The sequence below is a fragment of the Ostrea edulis genome, chromosome 4, assembly GCF_947568905.1.
Source record: "Ostrea edulis chromosome 4, xbOstEdul1.1, whole genome shotgun sequence".
Classification (NCBI taxonomy): Eukaryota; Metazoa; Mollusca; class Bivalvia; order Ostreida; family Ostreidae; genus Ostrea; species Ostrea edulis.
Window position 1 is genome coordinate 42,929,112 of NC_079167.1, and position 18,727 is coordinate 42,947,838.

General features: G+C 35.5%; 1 protein-coding gene and 1 long non-coding RNA gene across 3 annotated transcripts; one reads left to right on the forward strand and one right to left on the reverse strand.

The window, feature by feature from the left end:
• Positions 1–544: 544 nt before the first annotated feature.
• On the forward strand, positions 545–18,571 carry LOC125671262 (uncharacterized). Of its 2 annotated transcripts, none has more exons than XM_048906828.2 (14): positions 545–738; positions 881–980; positions 4,132–4,286; positions 10,465–10,619; positions 10,790–10,946; positions 11,055–11,146; positions 11,258–11,483; positions 11,725–11,843; positions 11,924–12,068; positions 16,211–16,360; positions 16,482–16,640; positions 16,734–16,806; positions 16,926–16,977; positions 17,091–18,571. In XM_048906828.2, exons 1-14 carry the CDS (start codon positions 672–674, stop codon positions 17,493–17,495), a joined length of 2,055 nt encoding a protein of 684 aa, XP_048762785.2. In that variant the 5' UTR covers positions 545–671; the 3' UTR covers positions 17,496–18,571. The 2 variants fall into 2 exon arrangements, with proteins under 2 accessions (XP_048762785.2, XP_048762784.2); XM_048906827.2 differs by having other exon boundaries at positions 548–738; positions 4,132–4,298.
• On the reverse strand, positions 13,633–15,457 carry LOC130054136 (uncharacterized). Its single transcript, XR_008802421.1, has 2 exons — positions 14,212–15,457; positions 13,633–13,916 (listed from the first exon to the last, which is right to left on the reverse strand). It is a non-coding gene; the product is annotated as an uncharacterized LOC130054136 (long non-coding RNA).
• Positions 18,572–18,727: the final 156 nt, after the last annotated feature.

Consider the following 18,727-nt stretch of genomic DNA (forward strand, 5'->3'; position numbering starts at 1 on the left):
ACCATTTTAAAACGTTGTCATCCATTCAGAAAATGCAAACCCATTGCCATTTCTAGAGATAGTCTCATTAAAGGATCCAGAAGATTCAGGCGAATTATTGCGTCCGAGGCGGATCTACTGGGTGTTCATCTTTTATTAGATTATAGTGTCGTCCTTGGATGATCACGGCCGGGGGCATAAAAAGCAACTGTAGGCCATTTAAATTTCTTTAGAAAATACGAACATAATGACATTATATCTACATACAGAGAATTGTTAACGTGCTACGGTAATCAAAATTACTTTATGCAGGGGGGGGGGGGGGGGGGGGGGGGGGGGGCTTGACTACCAAATCCTTACTGTTCAAATGTCTTAATGTTTCTGGCGAGCTATGTACCCGGATAATCGTAATTACCGTATAATATCCTTTTCCAAATTAGGGTCTTCAGGTGAGGCACTTGTTCTATTCCCCCTTATGCATTGATTATATAATTGAAAAAATGACTGGTATGGTCGATATCCTGTATTCATATATACACATCAATAATAGGGTAGATAATTTCTAAAGATTTTTGAGATATTTAAATATACTGCACAGTTCAATTTTCCTCTTGAATCCATTCTAAGCTTTAAATGACGATACAGTGGTAATTTACGACAGCTACACAGTGCCCAGATGAAAGTTACCAGACATGGTCCCGTGGAAGTTCGTGCAGCTCGTGCTAGTTTTACTTCCTCCACGCCATGGATTCGCCCAAAGTAAGATATGCCAACATCAATTAATTTCTCCTATCATATTTCTTGTAGACAAATAAATTCTACTACTTAGATGATTTACTGAAAGTATTCTGCACTGAATTTTTTTTTTCTTTATTGATATTTCCCTTTGTCCGCATTACAGGTGATGACGTCACATGTTACACTTACAATTATGATAAATATTTACAATGCTCCTGGAATTCTACAACGCCTGCAAACAGCGCTGACGTCACAGTGAAATGGTACGTATTATCCCTTTTTAAAAGTGATTTGTTTTTCTTCTCACCAATCCAGTTTAAGCACGGGAGGTTGTTGATTTTCTATCACTAAAACAGCTAAGCAAATACATGCTTATTCGGAGGTAAAGCTAGGAGTATTTAAATGTTTTGATATTCCCCTTGAAAGCAAAGCGTAAATTAACAAGTATCGACTTCATTACCATATTTTGAAGAATCTAAAATCTTCGCTTGAACATGAGTCATCGGATATTTAAAAGGGCAGGTTATTTCAGCGCATTATCGAGATTCAAAGAAACGGGGAATTTAAAGAACTGTCATTCAGAGAACGTGCAAATGAATTGATATAAATTCATACACTCTGCCTTTCGATATTTCACAATTCCCTGATAGAAGCTTAGTATCGTACAGAATACCAGTTTTCATTTTGAGCGTTATTCAGATATAGATCCGCCCATGAATAAAGTGAAATAAATATTCAAATATAGATCCGCCCGCAAATGCGCCCCCCCCCCCCCCCAGTATTTTCAAATTTTTAAAAGGTAAATCATGGTGTCTTGTTCAGAAAATTTTTCTAAACGATAAAAGAAGCAATAACTTCTTCCACTCCCCGAGAAATAAATGGCAAAATCTTTTGATTTCTTGAATTACTTTATTGGGAGAACTTAATTTTTTCCAAAAACCCTTAAATTTGCGTAATTTTATTAATTTTACCTTATTAAAAATGATAGAAAATAGTACAAATGACTAAATAGGAGACATATTTCAAGTCCTATAAAATCCAGGAGATTCGCCCCTTGGACTTCAGCAGGTCGAAGACCTGGACCCACTGGGTGCCTCAAGGCGGCCCCCAGACCCCCTGCCTCATAAAATGGCGCCCCCGTAATCACAATTCCTGGATTCGCCCCTGGATTAACCCGTGAATAAATTGAAATAAATATTCAGGTATAGATCCACCCGTGAATAACGTGAAGTCAATATTCAGATGTTAACCCGTGAATAAAGTGAAGTAAATTGAATATTCAGATATAGATCCGCCCGTGAATAAAGTGAGGTAATATTCAGATATAATTCTGCATGTGTATAAAAAGAAGCAGTATTTTCAGATATAGATCCGCCCGTGAACAGAGTGAAGTGATATTTTCAAATATAGAAGCGCCCGTGAACAGAGTGAAGTAATATTTTCAGATATAGATCCGCCCGTGAATAAAGAGAAGTGATATTCAATTATAAATCTGCCCGTGAATAAAGAGAAGTAATATTCAGATATCGATCCGCCCGTGAATAAAGAAAAGTAATATTCAGATGTAGATCCGCCTGTAAATAAAGTGAGATAATATTCAGATATAGATCCGCCTGTTAATAGACATCTTCGCTAGCCAAGGGTTTTCGGCCCACTTCGGGGGAGCGGAGTGGACCGAAAACCCTTGGCTAACGAAGATGGTAAATAGAGTGAAGTAATATTCAGATATAGATCCATCCATGAAGAGAGGGAAGTAAAAGATTTCACTGAAACTGATGATATCTTTCATTTAGTTGTTTTTAATTGAGTATATGGTCATTTTTGGCGTGTCTTTTCGATATTCTCTTTAAAATGTTTACTACACATTATGTAAATGTGAACTTAATAGGGGAGGTATATTTTTTGTTTAACAATAATTCAATAAAGCGCAAGCATTATTTTGAACAAAAAATTTAAATATCACGCCCGGTTTTTCACTGTTTTTTCAAAAAGTTCATAAATAGAAGAACACAGTGTGCACATTTTTATCAATCTGAATCTGATCTATATAGCATTTGCTTTGATGTCATAACTTGGATTTTCCAGTTTTTAAAGAAACGAATAGAAGACACATTCTCAAAGGATTTTAGCTAGAGGTGATTGACAATCAGCGTCGGAACCCACGGGTTTTCTCTCCGTTACACTACTTTGCGAGTTGTGTGTTAAATGGGTAAAACATCTATGAATTCTGACAATGATTAACCATATCAGAATGTATTGAAATTAGATTGGACGACAGTTGTGGTGGACACCATTAAATTTTCCCATGTGAAAAACATTGGGGGGGGGGGGGTACTAGTTTAAGTGATTTTTCTTAATTTTTTCTTCGAATTTGCTGATATATGGTGAAAACATACCTTGTTTCTTAATAAATCATGCAGCGAAAATAAAGCTACAACGAAAATAATGTTATGTACAGTGTTGTATATCGAAATTACCGAAAAGGCAATCTCAATAACCAAAATACAGTAGATTGTAAAAGGCAGTCTCAATAACCAAATTACAATAGATTGTAAAAGGCAATCTCAATAACCAAAATACAGTAGATTGTAAAAGGCAATCTCAATAACCAAAATACAATAGATTGTAAAAGGCAATCTCAATAACCAAATTACAGTAGATTGTAAAAGGCAATCTCAATAACCAAAATACAGTAGATTGTAAAAGGAAGTCTCAATAACCAAATTACAATAGATTGTAAAAGGCAATCTCAATAACCAAATTACAGTAGATTGTAAAAGCAATCTCAATAACCAAAATACAATAGATTGTAAAAGGCAATCTCAATAACCAAATTACAATAGATTGTAAAAGGCAATCTCAATAACCAAAATACAGTAGATTGTAAAAGGAAGTCTCAATAACCAAATTACAATAGATTGTAAAAGGCAATCTCAATAACCAAATTACAGTAGATTGTAAAAGCAATCTCAATAACCAAAATACAATAGATTGTAAAAGGCAATCTCAATAACCAAATTACAATAGATTGTAAAAGGCAATCTCAATAACCAAAATACAGTAGATTGTAAAAGGAAGTCTCAATAACCAAATTACAATAGATTGTAAAAGGCAATCTCAATAACCAAATTACAGTAGATTGTAAAAGCAATCTCAATAACCAAAATACAATAGATTGTAAAAGGCAATCTCAATAACCAAATTACAATAGATTGTAAAAGGCAATCTCAATAACCAAAATACAGTAGATTGTAAAAGGCAATCTCAATAACCAAAATACAGTAGATTGTAAAAGCAATCTCAATAACCAAAATACAATAGATTGTAAAAGCAGTTCATTAGATCTTTTTCCTGTAATGCAAATTTTCTAATGTATACTAAATAATTTCAACTTTTGAAACATTTGGTACACAGGAGTTTGATCATGGGCGGTGCGATGATTGGACGGTTTGACTGCCCAATCCCGTCACAGAATTCCTGCACGTGGGACATGGAGCATGGCGATGTAGACCCTTATTGTGTCATCGGTGTGTGCGTCAGTCTGTTCAACACCTGTCAAGAAATTCACTGTAAGGAAAAAGGTAAAACCAAATCAATCGATAGATCAATCACTGTCTTCCATTCACGGTGAAAATATACAGAGGAAATGTCAGAGTTTGGGAAGTACATAACATTATCACTTTTTTCTATAAAATTCTTCAACAGTTTTTAAGAGCTCTTAACGCAAAGTTGATACTCTATTTAGCGTAAACAACATTAGATCTATACAAATATGCGGATGTGGCTTATCATAGGTATATTTAGGAATGGCATATTTAGGGATGGTATAATTAGGGATGGCAATCGGTCAAATTTTTTTAACCGGTTAGTCGTAAATTCTTTGGACTGGTTAACCGGTTAATCGAACAAAAATGCTTTTTTGTAGTTTTATTGAAAATTATTCAAGTCATATTCATACGAACTGAATTGCAAAGAAATTTTTTTTAATTATGATAATCAGAATTCTTTATTTCTTTTTTATCACTGTTGAAGAAAACATAAACATAACGTTTAATTCGCAAGATATATTAACAGAGACAATTTTTATGCCTCTGATTGGATTTGAACCCGGGTCTATGGCGCACAAGTCCAGCCGAGCAAGTCAGAACAAGTAGGAAATGCCATATCACTCACACTACCACATTGTAGTAGTAGGATTTAAATAGAATTGTCGTTGCTATCGTAAAACTGATATTCTCTGACTGTAGCTAAGTACTTCGTTACTAGCTTGAAAATACGGATGTATATTTAATTGCTGTTATAAAATTTAGAAATTCATTTCAAAATTAAGGATTATCTCCCTCACACATAGCTCTTATCCTTAGACGAATTTGACTCTACTTTTTTGGCACGCTGTTTTTCCCTATAATAGCTCTAAAACTTCATTGATATTTCGGATTTCAAACATTTCGGTTGAGCATCACTGAAGAGACATTATTTGTCGAAATGCGCATCTGGTGCATCAAAATTGGTACCGTATAAGTTTTACTGTAGAGGTCTTCTCATACGGGGAGAGCTTGTCATGAGTGACGTTGTGGTCGTCCCTTTTTGGTGTGCCTACTGTTTCTGTCGAGTGCTGAGATTTTAGGCGAGACAGCATAATTGACGGTGTAATTGTCAATTCTGTCGAACTGAACTGACATTTACATTGTAACAACTTTGTTGTCCTGCTCTATCTTGGAATATCCACCATGGCGAATCACGTGATATTGGCATGACCCTTTACCCGGAAAAATGACGACGAATTCAAACGAATAAGTAACACCTTTATCAATAACAAATTGTCACATAACTTATATCAACATTTGAAGGATTTTGTCAGGAACAAATCTATACTAAAATCGTAGTTCTAAGTGTGATATAAGCAGAGAATATTAACACAATTTTTTGGTTTCAGTCAAAAACTTTCCGACCGCCAAAAACTCAATGTTCTCTGCTTCTATCGCACGTAGAACTACTATTTTAATACATATAGTATAGATTTGTTGTATATCCTAGCAACCAGAATATACTATAGCAACTAACATCCCCCAATGCATTATTATTAAAAAAATTTGATCTCAACAAGAAGAACAATATTTTTTAAAAAATCGGAAGTATTTTGCAAAATATCCGGGTCACTGCATGTTAGAAGACTGGGAACACCAACAACTGTTGTAGTTTGCGAACACGTAAACTTGTGGCATAAAACATCTTCCTCCGCGGCCGCTACTCCGGTGCTGGTAGTCATGCTGGTGTTATTCATGCCCAGCACTACTACATGTACTTTTAGAGCGGACTCCACCAGCAGTTGCATGTATATCGGTTCTAAAATAAGATATAAAAAATCTAAACAAATCAAGCTCGTGGCATCGTGTATCAAAGTGGTGGAAGGGGTCAGCAGAAGAGAAGATGTCTTCACAATAGTCTAAAATCCTTCAAAATGAAGTGAAATGGCGAAAATTTTACTCTAAAGCCAGTTTTCTATGGGGAAGGTATTCTAATCATTAGAGCCAGATTTCTAGGGGGGAGGGGCTCTAATATAGAGCCAGTCTTCTTTGGGAGAGGGACTCTGATATAGAGCCAGTTTTGTATGGGGAGGGATTCTAGGGGTGGATGGGTTAAGGTGAAATCATATTCTATAAGACTGTGTTAACAGTGTTAATTTGCTAACTAAATTTTGTTTAGTCAATGTGTTTAAACATGCATCTTACGATCAGATCCATGTCATTTCCAGTAACCTGCTAAATGGCAATTTTAACCGTTTCATTCCCCATCAGTGTCACTGAAATGCTGAGAACTGTGTAATTAAGACTTCCAGATTGTATCGGATGTGCAAAAGACTCCTCGAGGAAAAAAATAACTGAAATTAAGCATATTATCATGGATTTAATGTCTCCAACGTGTCTCTGGGGAGTACCATGCTCAGCAAATTGATCGAGGGACCTTGAAATGTGTCAACGCTCTGTCGGAGAAGTCTCTCTTTCTATTAAGAGTTAATTTAGGTTTTACGAAGCTGTCGTGAATTTCTCCTGCGTCACAGAGATGACACGTGACACACCGTGGATTCGCTGTTCCTCGTGTGTGGTTGATTTGTTTGTGCACTTTTTACAAATAACGGTTTCTCCATGTTTACAATTTTTTTTATTATTTGAGGTACATTTTTGTGTGACAGGTAATGACATTGCTTCTATGGGAATTTCACTTCCTATCAAATAATTCTTCAAATACTGTTCTTGAAACATTCCAATTCTTTTAAATGCCGTGCTTGTCTCGTATATAGCAAATACCGTGCTTGTCTCGTATAAAGCATGAATAAATGGATTTGAGCACTCATTTTGTAAAATTCAAATAAACTATTGTTCGTTTAAAGAAGTCTGAAGAATATGATATAATGATTACACTATTCTGTACAAAATAAACTATGAGGCATTACTGATATTCGCAAGTGCACAACTGAGTTCAAGGTAAAAGATCATATACCGGTCATATTCTCGATAATTTGCAACTAACGGTAATACTTCAATAATGGAGGAACAATATTGTTTAATCGTGATAGTTTATTTTCAACTCCCGCTTGTCGGGGAGTTCAGGTCTGGAGTATTTGTGCTATTCATTGGATTGCAATAAAAGAAGAAGGAAACTGTATTCCACTAAGCCGTGATCACACAGACAATGCCAAACAAAAACTAATTAAAAAAAAAAAAACAAGAAAAAAACCCTGAAAATTGAAAAACAAGTATTGGACGTCACTGAAAGACCTCGGAGTGGTCGTCAGAGTGTCTCAGATAGAGTCGCCAAATTATTATGCACAAACAGCTGGATACGATTGAGGGTCGTAATGGGTCTGCCAGGGGTCTCTAAACGATCTTATTTCAATCGCCTCTATGCGACGATCGGTTTGATTTAGACAGTTGATGACCGCGACTTATTGGAGATCAGTTGCAAAGTGGTCTCGCAGTTTGCATCGATCGTTCGCCGTTGGGCTGCAACTTGTCTCTGTTTAATTTTCGAAAGACCGTTTTCTGAAAGAAAAGTTTACCAACATATGCTTGGTCAACTATTTGAAAACCTGTTCCGCTGAAGCGAGTCGGCGAATTTCAACACCATCCATATTTGCAAATAAGTCGCAAGTTTATCTTTGATAAGATACAAAACCTACCAGTAACTGATCCACGATTAATCTTTATTTCAATTATTTCCAGAAGTTACGATGGTTATAAATTTTTTATTCGTACCGTAGTTTGAAATAATGAAAGTTTGATAACTTGCTAGACGTCGGAACGGTCTAGCCTGCTGGTAGGAAGGTTGATTCCGCTGTTCGCGAGTTCAATATCAGACCAGGGCGAAAGTCCTTTCTCCACGCATTTACATAAGACAAAGGTATCCGCCCTCTTCAAGAAATGGGTTGTAAGATAACGAATGTTAAGAGACAGTGAGTCAAATATCATAAAGAATATCTGCTTTCTTTAGAACACCACTAAAATCTTATTTTATTTGATTAATTGCATTTTTGTCGGAGCATTGACTCTCTTCTACTCGCAACTATAGTAGACACATAGTGTCGTTTTTCAAAGTTTGGAGAGGGCAACCGGAGAAGTTGGAAGTCGACTTGTCTAAAATTTTTGGTAAGCTAATAAACGTTTAACCCGATCTTCAGAATTCTAAATCGGGGAGGGTGGTGATGGTAGGGATAAGAGTTGGGAGTTGGAGACTTCATCAACGAAAATCGCTTAAAAATTCCCGAGGCTTCGATTTCCTAAATGGCGCGGGTAGGAGGGGGGGGGGGGGTCATCCTTCGCTACATTTCAATTCTTACAATTTTCTCATTCACTACTACTATGAAAATTGAGGTAGAAAAAACGACAGAAAATTATTCTTTTAAAAAAAAAGGGGGGGGGCTGATTGTATATGCCTGTGGTAGCTTTGCTTAATCGGAATTTTCATATCCGATTTTCCGAGTTCAAGTTCCTGAATTAGACGTGGATAATGTTATTGGAGTATGGTATTATTAGAGCTTGTTATATTAATGAGTTGTCAATGGAAAGTCAATGACGTAGTTTTTTTTATTCTAGCCGGTTAAATCATATAAAACCGGTTCATGCGGTTTCTCTGAACACAAAGGCCCTCGTAAAACAGTGTTTTAAAGGTTGTGTTCGTTAGATTTTCTAGGAATTCGGTTATTACAGGGGGGGGGGGGTGTCTTGCCACTGGAGGTACTCTGTAATGTGAACGATACTATTAAAGAGACTCCCTTCCCAAAGCAATTGAAACATGTTTTTTCCCCCATTCATATCAATAATTTTGCCTTGTATTCAATTTAACAGAAAATGAGTTTCAACGCAGGTTAGGCAGTGTTCTGTCAAATGTTCCTGTTGCAGAAATTTATTGACGGATTCACTTGAATTGTAGCATGCATGTCTCATCAATATTTCATAATGATTGAATACTCCAATATATATTTTTACGATATTTTGGGATGCATTTTTTCGGTATTCTGATATTGTCTTGTAGCTAATGGCTGTCGTCTTAGAATATTGATTTCAGTGAAAGCCGAGTAATCCATATCTCTCATAAACTGATTGCTGCTTTGATTGATTTTAACCCTTACCTCCACCACCAGGTAAAAATATCCAAGATTACGTATGTTGATGTAATAATATATGCACACTCGGCATTTAAATCAACACTACATGCAGTTAGCAGGAAATTTGTTTCAAATTCCGAATCCTCTCAAATCAACGATCCTCTTTAACAGTGGCAGGTCCAGCAACGGCGCGCCGGGAAAACTCCTCACAAATATGAAACATTTTCCCCCAATAGAATAAAAAAAAATTGTCAGAACTCGGTATTTTCAGGGGGTTTCGACCTGGACCCACTGGAGGGCTCATTACTGCTCCCCCGTTCAGAAAGTTATGGATCTGTCGCTGTTTAAATACATGTACATGTTTCAGGGCCCTTACTGAAAACAAAAAGTTGGCCAGAACTCATTAATATCTCTGTGATGATAAAAACTCCTAAATACCAAGAATCTTGTGGAGAAAATACATGTATGAGAAAAGCAATATGAGTGAAAGGACCAAGTTTTAAAAAATGCTTTATTTCTGTGCAGTATACATACATGTATATTACATGGCTTCGAGGGCAACATACCAGAATATTTGCTCCGAAGTGACAGGAAAGCTCTGGTATGTTATGTCGCCCGATGCTGTAGGCAGAGGGCTACGTAACACTCCATGACTTTCCTGTCACCGAAGGGTAAATATTCTGGTATAGTCGCCCGAGAAGTCATATGATATACGTTATGTAGAACATTTTGTATTAGTTTTCATGATATGTCACAACTCTGTTTGATATTCCTTGTTCTACTGAAAATATTAACGATCACAACAGAATGAAAAGCTGTGAAGAAAATGTACACTGTACATATTATAATCCATGTTTTTCCTCTACTATTCACCGCTTTCTTCAAATAAATTGCTCCACTCTGTCCATTTGGTATCAAGTTGACTCATGTAAGAATTTCGAACATAGTTAAATTTTATACGCAATTCGTTTTCAAGTGGTTCAACAAACCCATACTATTTGAATCATTATTATTTTCCTAACAGTAAAACATGTATTGCTCGGTAAGGACTATATCAAAGCTAATGACTGCATTGAAATCAATTAAAATAACAAATGTTTTCATTATATACTTCTACATCAAACATTAATTTCTTGTTTTAGTCAAACCTGCTCCAGTGAGCAACATCACTACCACCAACGTTACGTCAACCTGTGTTATCTTCGAGTGGAGTCAAAATAGGGACCATCCCAAGATTCACTACCCACAACAATACCACGTTATGTTTTTACCTCTCTCTGATGACGATCAAGAATTTGTAAGCATAATGAAATTATTACATGATAGAATTACATGCGATCTAAACTAAAAACAAGGCTATATAAAAATTTCTAACGTGTGTGAGTAAAACGATCTCTAACGATTCTTTCAATGGTGAAATTTTGGTAATTATAATATTATATATATACAACTTCTTTTTTAAATTAGTCCGAGGACACATTTTCCCGGATAGTCAACGATTCAAAGTTGGATGTTTGCGGGTTAGTACCTTATACAAAATATTTAATAAAGATTACGACCATTCCACTGGACGGAGGAATCTGGAGTGAAGCCCAAACTGTCACTCTGAAAACAAAAAAAGCAGGCAAGCATTTTATTTCTTTTGTAAAGCAGTCTTTTGACCACCCAGTCCTTGAGTTGATAAATACAGCATGCATCCATATAACACTAATTGCTGATGTTTTACTTTCAGCGCCAGGTCTTGCACCAAGAACTATTGGCAATCTTTTCTCTCGAATTCCACACGGAAATGGCGAATTCAGTGACGTCATGTTATTTTGGCAGGTATATAAGTTACTTACCTGTCGGTAAATTGTTTAATAGGGTAAAAATCTGAATAGTTCTTAAAAGCATAACGTGCGATTCGTGTAGATTTATGGTATTGGTTATTTGCAGGAATTAAGTAAACAAAGGATTTATGGATCTCATTTGCAATACCTAGTATCAATTTGCCCCCTTGGGAAGACTCAGGAACGCAGAAACTGCACCGAGGAGACAGAATCTAATTCCGTTTGGTTTCAGGTCCCTGCGCAACAGGAAGTGACAGCAAGAATTTGGTCACGGAATGAAATTGGAATATCACAAAATTTTGCAGTTATTAAAATTCCATCAGAAGATGAATGTAAATATGTTATTAAACTGAAATCGAGTATTTGTAATTTTGAGTATGATTAATCTGTATTTTTTTCCAAATCTCTAAAGACTTCACAATGTGGAATACATGCTTAGATGATGAAACCCCAAATACTAACTAGAAAATGCATTGATATTGATTTTTTTTTCTTGCATTCTATCGTTAGATTTTGCTGGAAATGATCAGAAATACATTTTAAAAAATAATCTGTCGATTTTCTGTTTGATAGTGATACCATTCCCTGATGTTATGGTCGTCGTTAGTGACACATATACAGAGATGCACTGGGATGTAGATCCTCGTCAAGGGTTTAACGTCACAGTTTTCTGGTCCCACAGAGACTATAAGGTGATATAGTCCTCAAACTTTCATTTCATTACAATCCATCTATATGGCTATAACTAACAGCTGTAAATTTCTGCTTCTAGAATTTACAGTGGCTGGAAGGTGTTCAGAATTCAACACTGAAGATCTCCCATGACCATGGTATCTTTTACCAATACGGTGTATCTGTTCAACGAAACAATGAGACTAGTGGAATAAAATGGGCCGAATGTATCTTCCGAAAGCACGGTAATCAAGTAGTATATACTGAACCCGACTTTTATTGCACAAAATGAATTTATCTGGGTACTTTTCCCCCCGAGTTCGATCCCCGTGATTAGCAGTGGTTGTATGTGTCTTCCGAAAGCACAGTAATAATTGGTGGAGTTCAATTGCAAACTATAGTCACAAAAGTAAAACTATAGTTCACCTAGTTCACCTGAACGTACTTTAGTTTACCGGAAGTGAGCAAGTCTAGTTAAAAATTACTAACTATTCTATTACGTACTAACGGTCTTTTTCAAAGATGGCGGACAAAGTGTGAAAAGTGATTTGAGCACGTTAGCAGAGATTAAATTTTGAGGAATATGTGACAGAAATCACAAAGAGGTGCATGTTTTCAGTTATTTTAGTCGGTTTTACTCATTTAGGCCCATGTTTTACATTTTACGCTTGCCCAAAGCATGGTAAAATGCAACATATTGATATCGAAGTCAGTCGTTCTCCACTTGGAAAGCGATCTTAATAAATGGAATACAAGAACTATTCTAAATTAAATGATTCATAATTTTGGGAAAATTTTCGATCCCGTAAAACATGGTTATCGAGAAACAAGCTGTACATAGATAGTAGATTTATGCTGGCATATATCTGTGATTCTTCAACGCCGTTATCGAAAAATACTTTGCAAAATTGACAATTCCACAACTGATTTGTTGCAGACAACCATATTTTTATTTCTGAACTAAACTAAACTTCGTTCGCTTGCGCTAGTTGACTAGACATGCGTAAACTAAAGGTATTCAATGTATAATGACCATATTTCATATCTAATAAATGGATGGTGGAATATTTGCAATCATGGTATCATTTTGAAGGGTTCATCAAATAAAAATAACCCACGGTAGGAATTTTCAAAATTTTGTTTACTGCTTGATATATTTCAACTAGAATTTAACATTGAATTATATGGGAAAAGCATCTTTTATTACAATATTTTAAAAACAAAATTATATATTCATACTAATCTCTTGGTAGAAAGTTACATTTTCTTTTTATGAAAATATGAAATAAAATTAATCATTGACCACACACATTTTTAGAAAATTAGATTTTTCTTATTTTTACAAAGGGCAGACAACTCTTCTAAAAATTCTTAAGTGCAAAAAGGTCAGCTTCTAATCATTTACCAGTCATGTGAATTTCATCTGCTTCACTTTCATCATTATTTAACAATAGAGTTTTATGTTGATCTAAATCCTTCAAAATTGTTCATTATCCTTTCATTATACATGGAATACCTTAACACGCGAACTTCACCATGTAAGTAGTATCCTGGTGTCACCGGTTTTCGATAGTGCAGTACTATTTTTATATATTTAATATATTCAGCAATTATTTCTCACCTGAATTTTATCTGTTCTAATCAATTAACTCTATCTAATGAATATATGCTGTTTTTTGTTTAAAACTATCAAAATCCAGGTAGCATTTCAACTTTCGTTAGATCCGCCATAATCAAATTTGTTTTGACTGACGTCACCTATTTTCGATAGTAAGTATGGCGCGCTGTTAGTGTTAAAACAACATTAAATAGAATGATTCTTTTATTCTTATTTTTTCGACCAAATTGATTACATTAAATAATGAACAAATAAAGCAACTTCAAACAATTTTAAATAGTGGTGAAGGTCCTGAAGACACACACCCAATGTTATTACGCCCATTTATCATATTTTAAAGTTGTCTAGGGGACTTGGAAACATTTGGCAGTAACAATTCAGCATGGACACTCATTCCATATTTTATCGACTGGAAAGCATTGCCCAAGGCCTCTGGATCATCATTCTTATAATTTCCTCTCTGGATGGAAAATATCTGCAAAGAAATAAACAAGAAATCAATAAAAACAAATTTTAAAACAGAGAATTTTTTAAAAAACGTATGGTAATATGACTATAATGCGTTTCCATACTGTTCTCTTGAACCGATAGTTCACCCAAAGAGAGGCTTATCTATTTTTAAAACACAGCATTGAGTTTATTATCAGACGACAGCATAGGTGAAGAGGACGCTGTTTTCGACGGAAAATAATCAGATTTTCATTGTGGTTTTTTTGGCATTGGGAAAAATGGCGTTTTCAGAATAGATGCACACAGAATTGTAGTCTTACCTCTTTGAAAAGCGTAATTCTCGATCTTTTTGGCTATCTGACTCTTCTTGTTACTGACGCTGATTTTGGGAAAAACATTCCGAAAAATGACATTACAATTATCGAATGATCGTTAAAAATAATAACCTATCGAAATTAGGATACTATCGAAAATAGGTAACGGCACAATATATAGTGAACCCGACTTAAATTGCACAGTGCAAAATGATAAAATGTATAATATTGATAAAGTGAAACCAATGATTGCCAAATCATTATCATAGTCATAGGCAGTCGATGTTTTAAATATCTATGATAAAAAAAATTGTCCTCATATAAATAAAATATTCACAAAGTATGTCACGCCGCCATCTTTACCGATTTTTCACATTTGAGAAGCAGTAGGCGATGTTTGATGGTTGATTATAGCCGATAAATGAACTTTATTCCCAGTTCACCGTAACGATGCGAAAGATGAGACCTTGATAGAGTTGCTTCTAAACGGTAGGGGTCAAATTATCTCATCGGTCTTTGTTTGACGTCATCATACAAAATCTGACGTCACCATACTAAAGAGTAAGTGGTGGATCTATGAACATGTTTTTTTTCTCCCGCATCTGACATAACCACTAACGTCTATCTACTAAATTTAGGGTAATAATAATATATAATGTTATATATAAAACTTTTCATCGTAAATTGCAAGCGATGCAGCCGATAAAAAAGAAATCATTTAATAACTTTTAAAGTGATGACTTATAAACGATGCTGATTGGTTGAAAAATTCGTTTGATTTCTCTGTCAAAATTTCGTTCGGAGTTCATCTGCACTAAGCACGCGGGACTACTTTTCTCTGGAGTGCGTCTTCCCTGTTCTAATTTTAGCGCTATTTATAGAACGGGATTTTCCACAGAAGCATTATATATAACGAAATGCATTTGTTTGATTTTTGTTTTTCATTGCTATAAAAAATTAGCACAACTAAAGATATGAATAAAATACAAATTAATTTAAAGAAACAACATACATAGGCGATGACGTGGCAGAATAGTCAATTTGATGACGTAGACCACTTACTGGTAGAAGTAGACAAATTACACGAGTTCCCGGTATGAATCGTCTGCTTTACGAGATCGATAACATGACGGAGCAAGTGGCGACTTCTGATCTGGTAAATATCAATGAAATTGAACTGCGTTATATGGGGCTCAGTCAACGAGTGCGTTTTGAACGTTTTCCTCGATATTGAAATGGAGCCGAATTGCATTCCACCGTTCCAACGACACAACTAGTGTTTAACGTCTCCTCCAACACGATGCAGCATAAATCCAGTCACCACTTGTTATCTTCCTTTATATTTAATTCAGCTTTTAACCATTGCACCTTTAATTTGGCGTATAATCCATTTAAATCTGCACAGTAACTGTTCCTGACCTGAACGCACAGCCATGCCGTTTTGTTTTTGTTTTCATTCTTGCCTATATGTATTCCTACGCGCCATTACAGAAACGTTAATTCAAGCTTTTTGATGGGAGAAACTATTTGTTTTTCTATCTTAAAAACATAATTAAATGATAAGAAATAAAACTTATAATTCTTTGTTTGATGCATGTATCAAACGAAACATTGGACGGAAAACTTTTTCATCAATGCGCTACGCGCATTGATGAAGTTTTCCGTCCAATGTTTCGTTTGATACATGCATCAAACAAAGAATTATAAGTTTCATTTCTTAAAACCAAGATGGCGGCGTGATGTACCTTGTGAATAATTTGTTTTTAGGAAGACAATTTATTATATCATAGGCCTAGATATTGAAAACGTCAAGTGCCTGTGATTTTAGTTTATGTGAATGTCAAACATCAGAAAATGTAGTTTCGTTGTCCGCAAAATGGATGGAAGGTACTGCTTTTTACTTCTGAACGGCAATTTATGAAGCAAACAACGGTAATTTTAAAAGGAAATATTAAAACTTACTGAAAGCTGAATACGGGTAAATAGTTTAGGGTACATTTTTCAGAACTTCCAACTTCTCCTGCAGTAACCCTGTCCCACACAAAAGAAAACCAGCTTATGATGACGTGGAACGTTCCTCTATGTAACATGCGCTTACTGTCGGTAGCCGTGAACCAGTATCGGCTGAGTGTATGTAGCACGTCTGACTGCGCATGTAAGAAGATATTTTGAGCAAACCAATGACAACTTTTTCAAACTTTAAGATACAGACTGTGTAAAGAAAACAACCATTTAATTAGTGAAAGAAGCACTTATTAATCGATCTTTCATTTTAGCAAAGCGAATTCTGAAAATTGCACCGGATGTGACTTCATACATTTACCTCATGAATAACGAGGAACCAGTTTGTGTTCAAATTGAAGTAGTTACCGTTTGGGGGAAATCACAAATGAGCGATATTAATTGTTTCAGAAGGGAGAGGACATCCCATTTACGTGAGCAACTTCTTTCATCTTTCCCGTAATTTCAAGTATAGAATGTTATGTTGAAACCCATTTCAAACAGATGGCTTTGATTTACATTTACAGACCTTCCTGCAGTCAGTATTGTTGGTGTCTGTGTCTTCATATTCATAGTCATTGTACTAGTAAAAGTTATAAAGTAAGTAAACCAGTACATAAAACTTGCGATCATTGTATGACCCCCCCCCCCTTTCAATCATTGTATGACCCCCCATGAATACGTTAGATTTTAATGAATATATGTATATACATCAACAGATGGTGGACTTCCAGTGTGGAAATCCAAGTACCTGTAATAGTCAGTGATCAGGTGACTATCTTTGATATTAATAGACCACGCTAGTTCAGTGTCTAAACGGTTTACATGATTAAAGTTAACAGTTGGTGTGGGTTTTAATAACTTTTTAATTTTGATGTTTCTAGGAACTTTTGAACGGTACACCCTCTAGTTCTTCAGACTGTGGAGATAAAACGCCTCTACGGAAGGAGGGTACGAACAATTCAGTTGAGGAGAGTGTAAACCTGGTCACGGGAAAGGAAGATCATTTAATTCAGGAGGGTGTAAACTTGGTCACGGGAAAGGAATATCATTTTATTCAGGAGGGTGTAAACCTGGTCACGGGAAAGGAAGATCATTTAATTCAGGAAAGTGTAAACCTGGTCACGGCAAAGGAAGATTATTTAATTCAGGAAAGTGTAAACCTGGTCACGGGAAAGGTAGATGAAGCAGAGGAGGACCTGAATATTTACGGCTGTGCAGAATACTGTGATGAATATACAATTTTGAAAGGAATAGAGACGTACAACATAAACGAACAATGTACCTGAGAGAAAGAGAGAGAGAGAGAGAAAGTCAGTCAGGTACATTATCTGGCTAAGTTTTGGTTGAGAGTTTAATGCTTTGAAGTTCAAATTCTTAATTTGTAGGCAGCTAATGACCAGTATTTGATATTCCATGTACCATCATGCGATGCAGATCGATTTTCCGATCAAAATCTATACTTCGTCGCTGTAGTCATCGTAAACTTTTCGCATAATCAATTTCTTAGAAAAATGCTTCATCAATGTCAACCAAATTTGGTATAAAGCATCTTTGGGTAAAGAGAATTCAAATTAACGTAAATGAAAGGCACTATCGTCTTTAAAAGGGGATAATCAATGGTTTTGAAAAACTCTTCTCAAGAACCATTGGGTCAAGTTTCCTCGAATGAATGACCATAGCCTTATAAAGTGTGAGATAATCGTAGAATTTCATATCTAAAATCTTGTAGAAATGCAAACCAAGTTTGGCACAAATCATACGTGTGTGAAGCATATTTGAATTTGTTCAAATGGAGGGCCCTTTTCTCTTCAAAGGAAAGATCATGAAAATTTGGATGTTACATTTTGAAAATTTTCTCAATAATCACCTGTCCAATTTCAACCATTCTTGGCATAAAATATCCATGAGTAAAAGGTATTCAAATTGTTCAAAAGAAGAGCCACACACTCTTCGAAGAGATATTATATAGGATTAAGAAAAATAGGGTTAGGCATTCAAAACGTCTGTTTCTCCCGACTAGCCCAGCGATGGTGTCCTTGTGACAAGGCAGGTGTGACGCTTTATAGCCAGCATTCCCAGGGAACCATTTCTAGTCTGTCTTGTCCAATCACCCTTAAACCCTGTAGTACAGAAAGGGGTACCTCTAGTCCATCTCTTTTAAAAATTATCCCATTATTTGTTCGTGTTAAAAAAGAACGTTGTGGCTCATACATTTCTTGGTTTTTGTTTCTGAATATTTGCTATGCCCATGAAGAATCTCACAAAAAGGTTTTTTTAATATTCTGTGTGTCTAGTTTTGTTGTAATTTTACTTTTACAAGGTATTATAACTCAAAAGAATAAAATGCAAAATATCATAAAAAGTAAGTTTTTCATAGCACGATATAATTTACAAATACAACCTGTCGTTAGAACGGGTGATGTTTTTTATGCCAACTGTTAAGCCGTTCTTTACACACTGATTTAGACTACGGATTACTCCGTTTACCTGATCGAAATATAGGGTCCACGATGGGTGT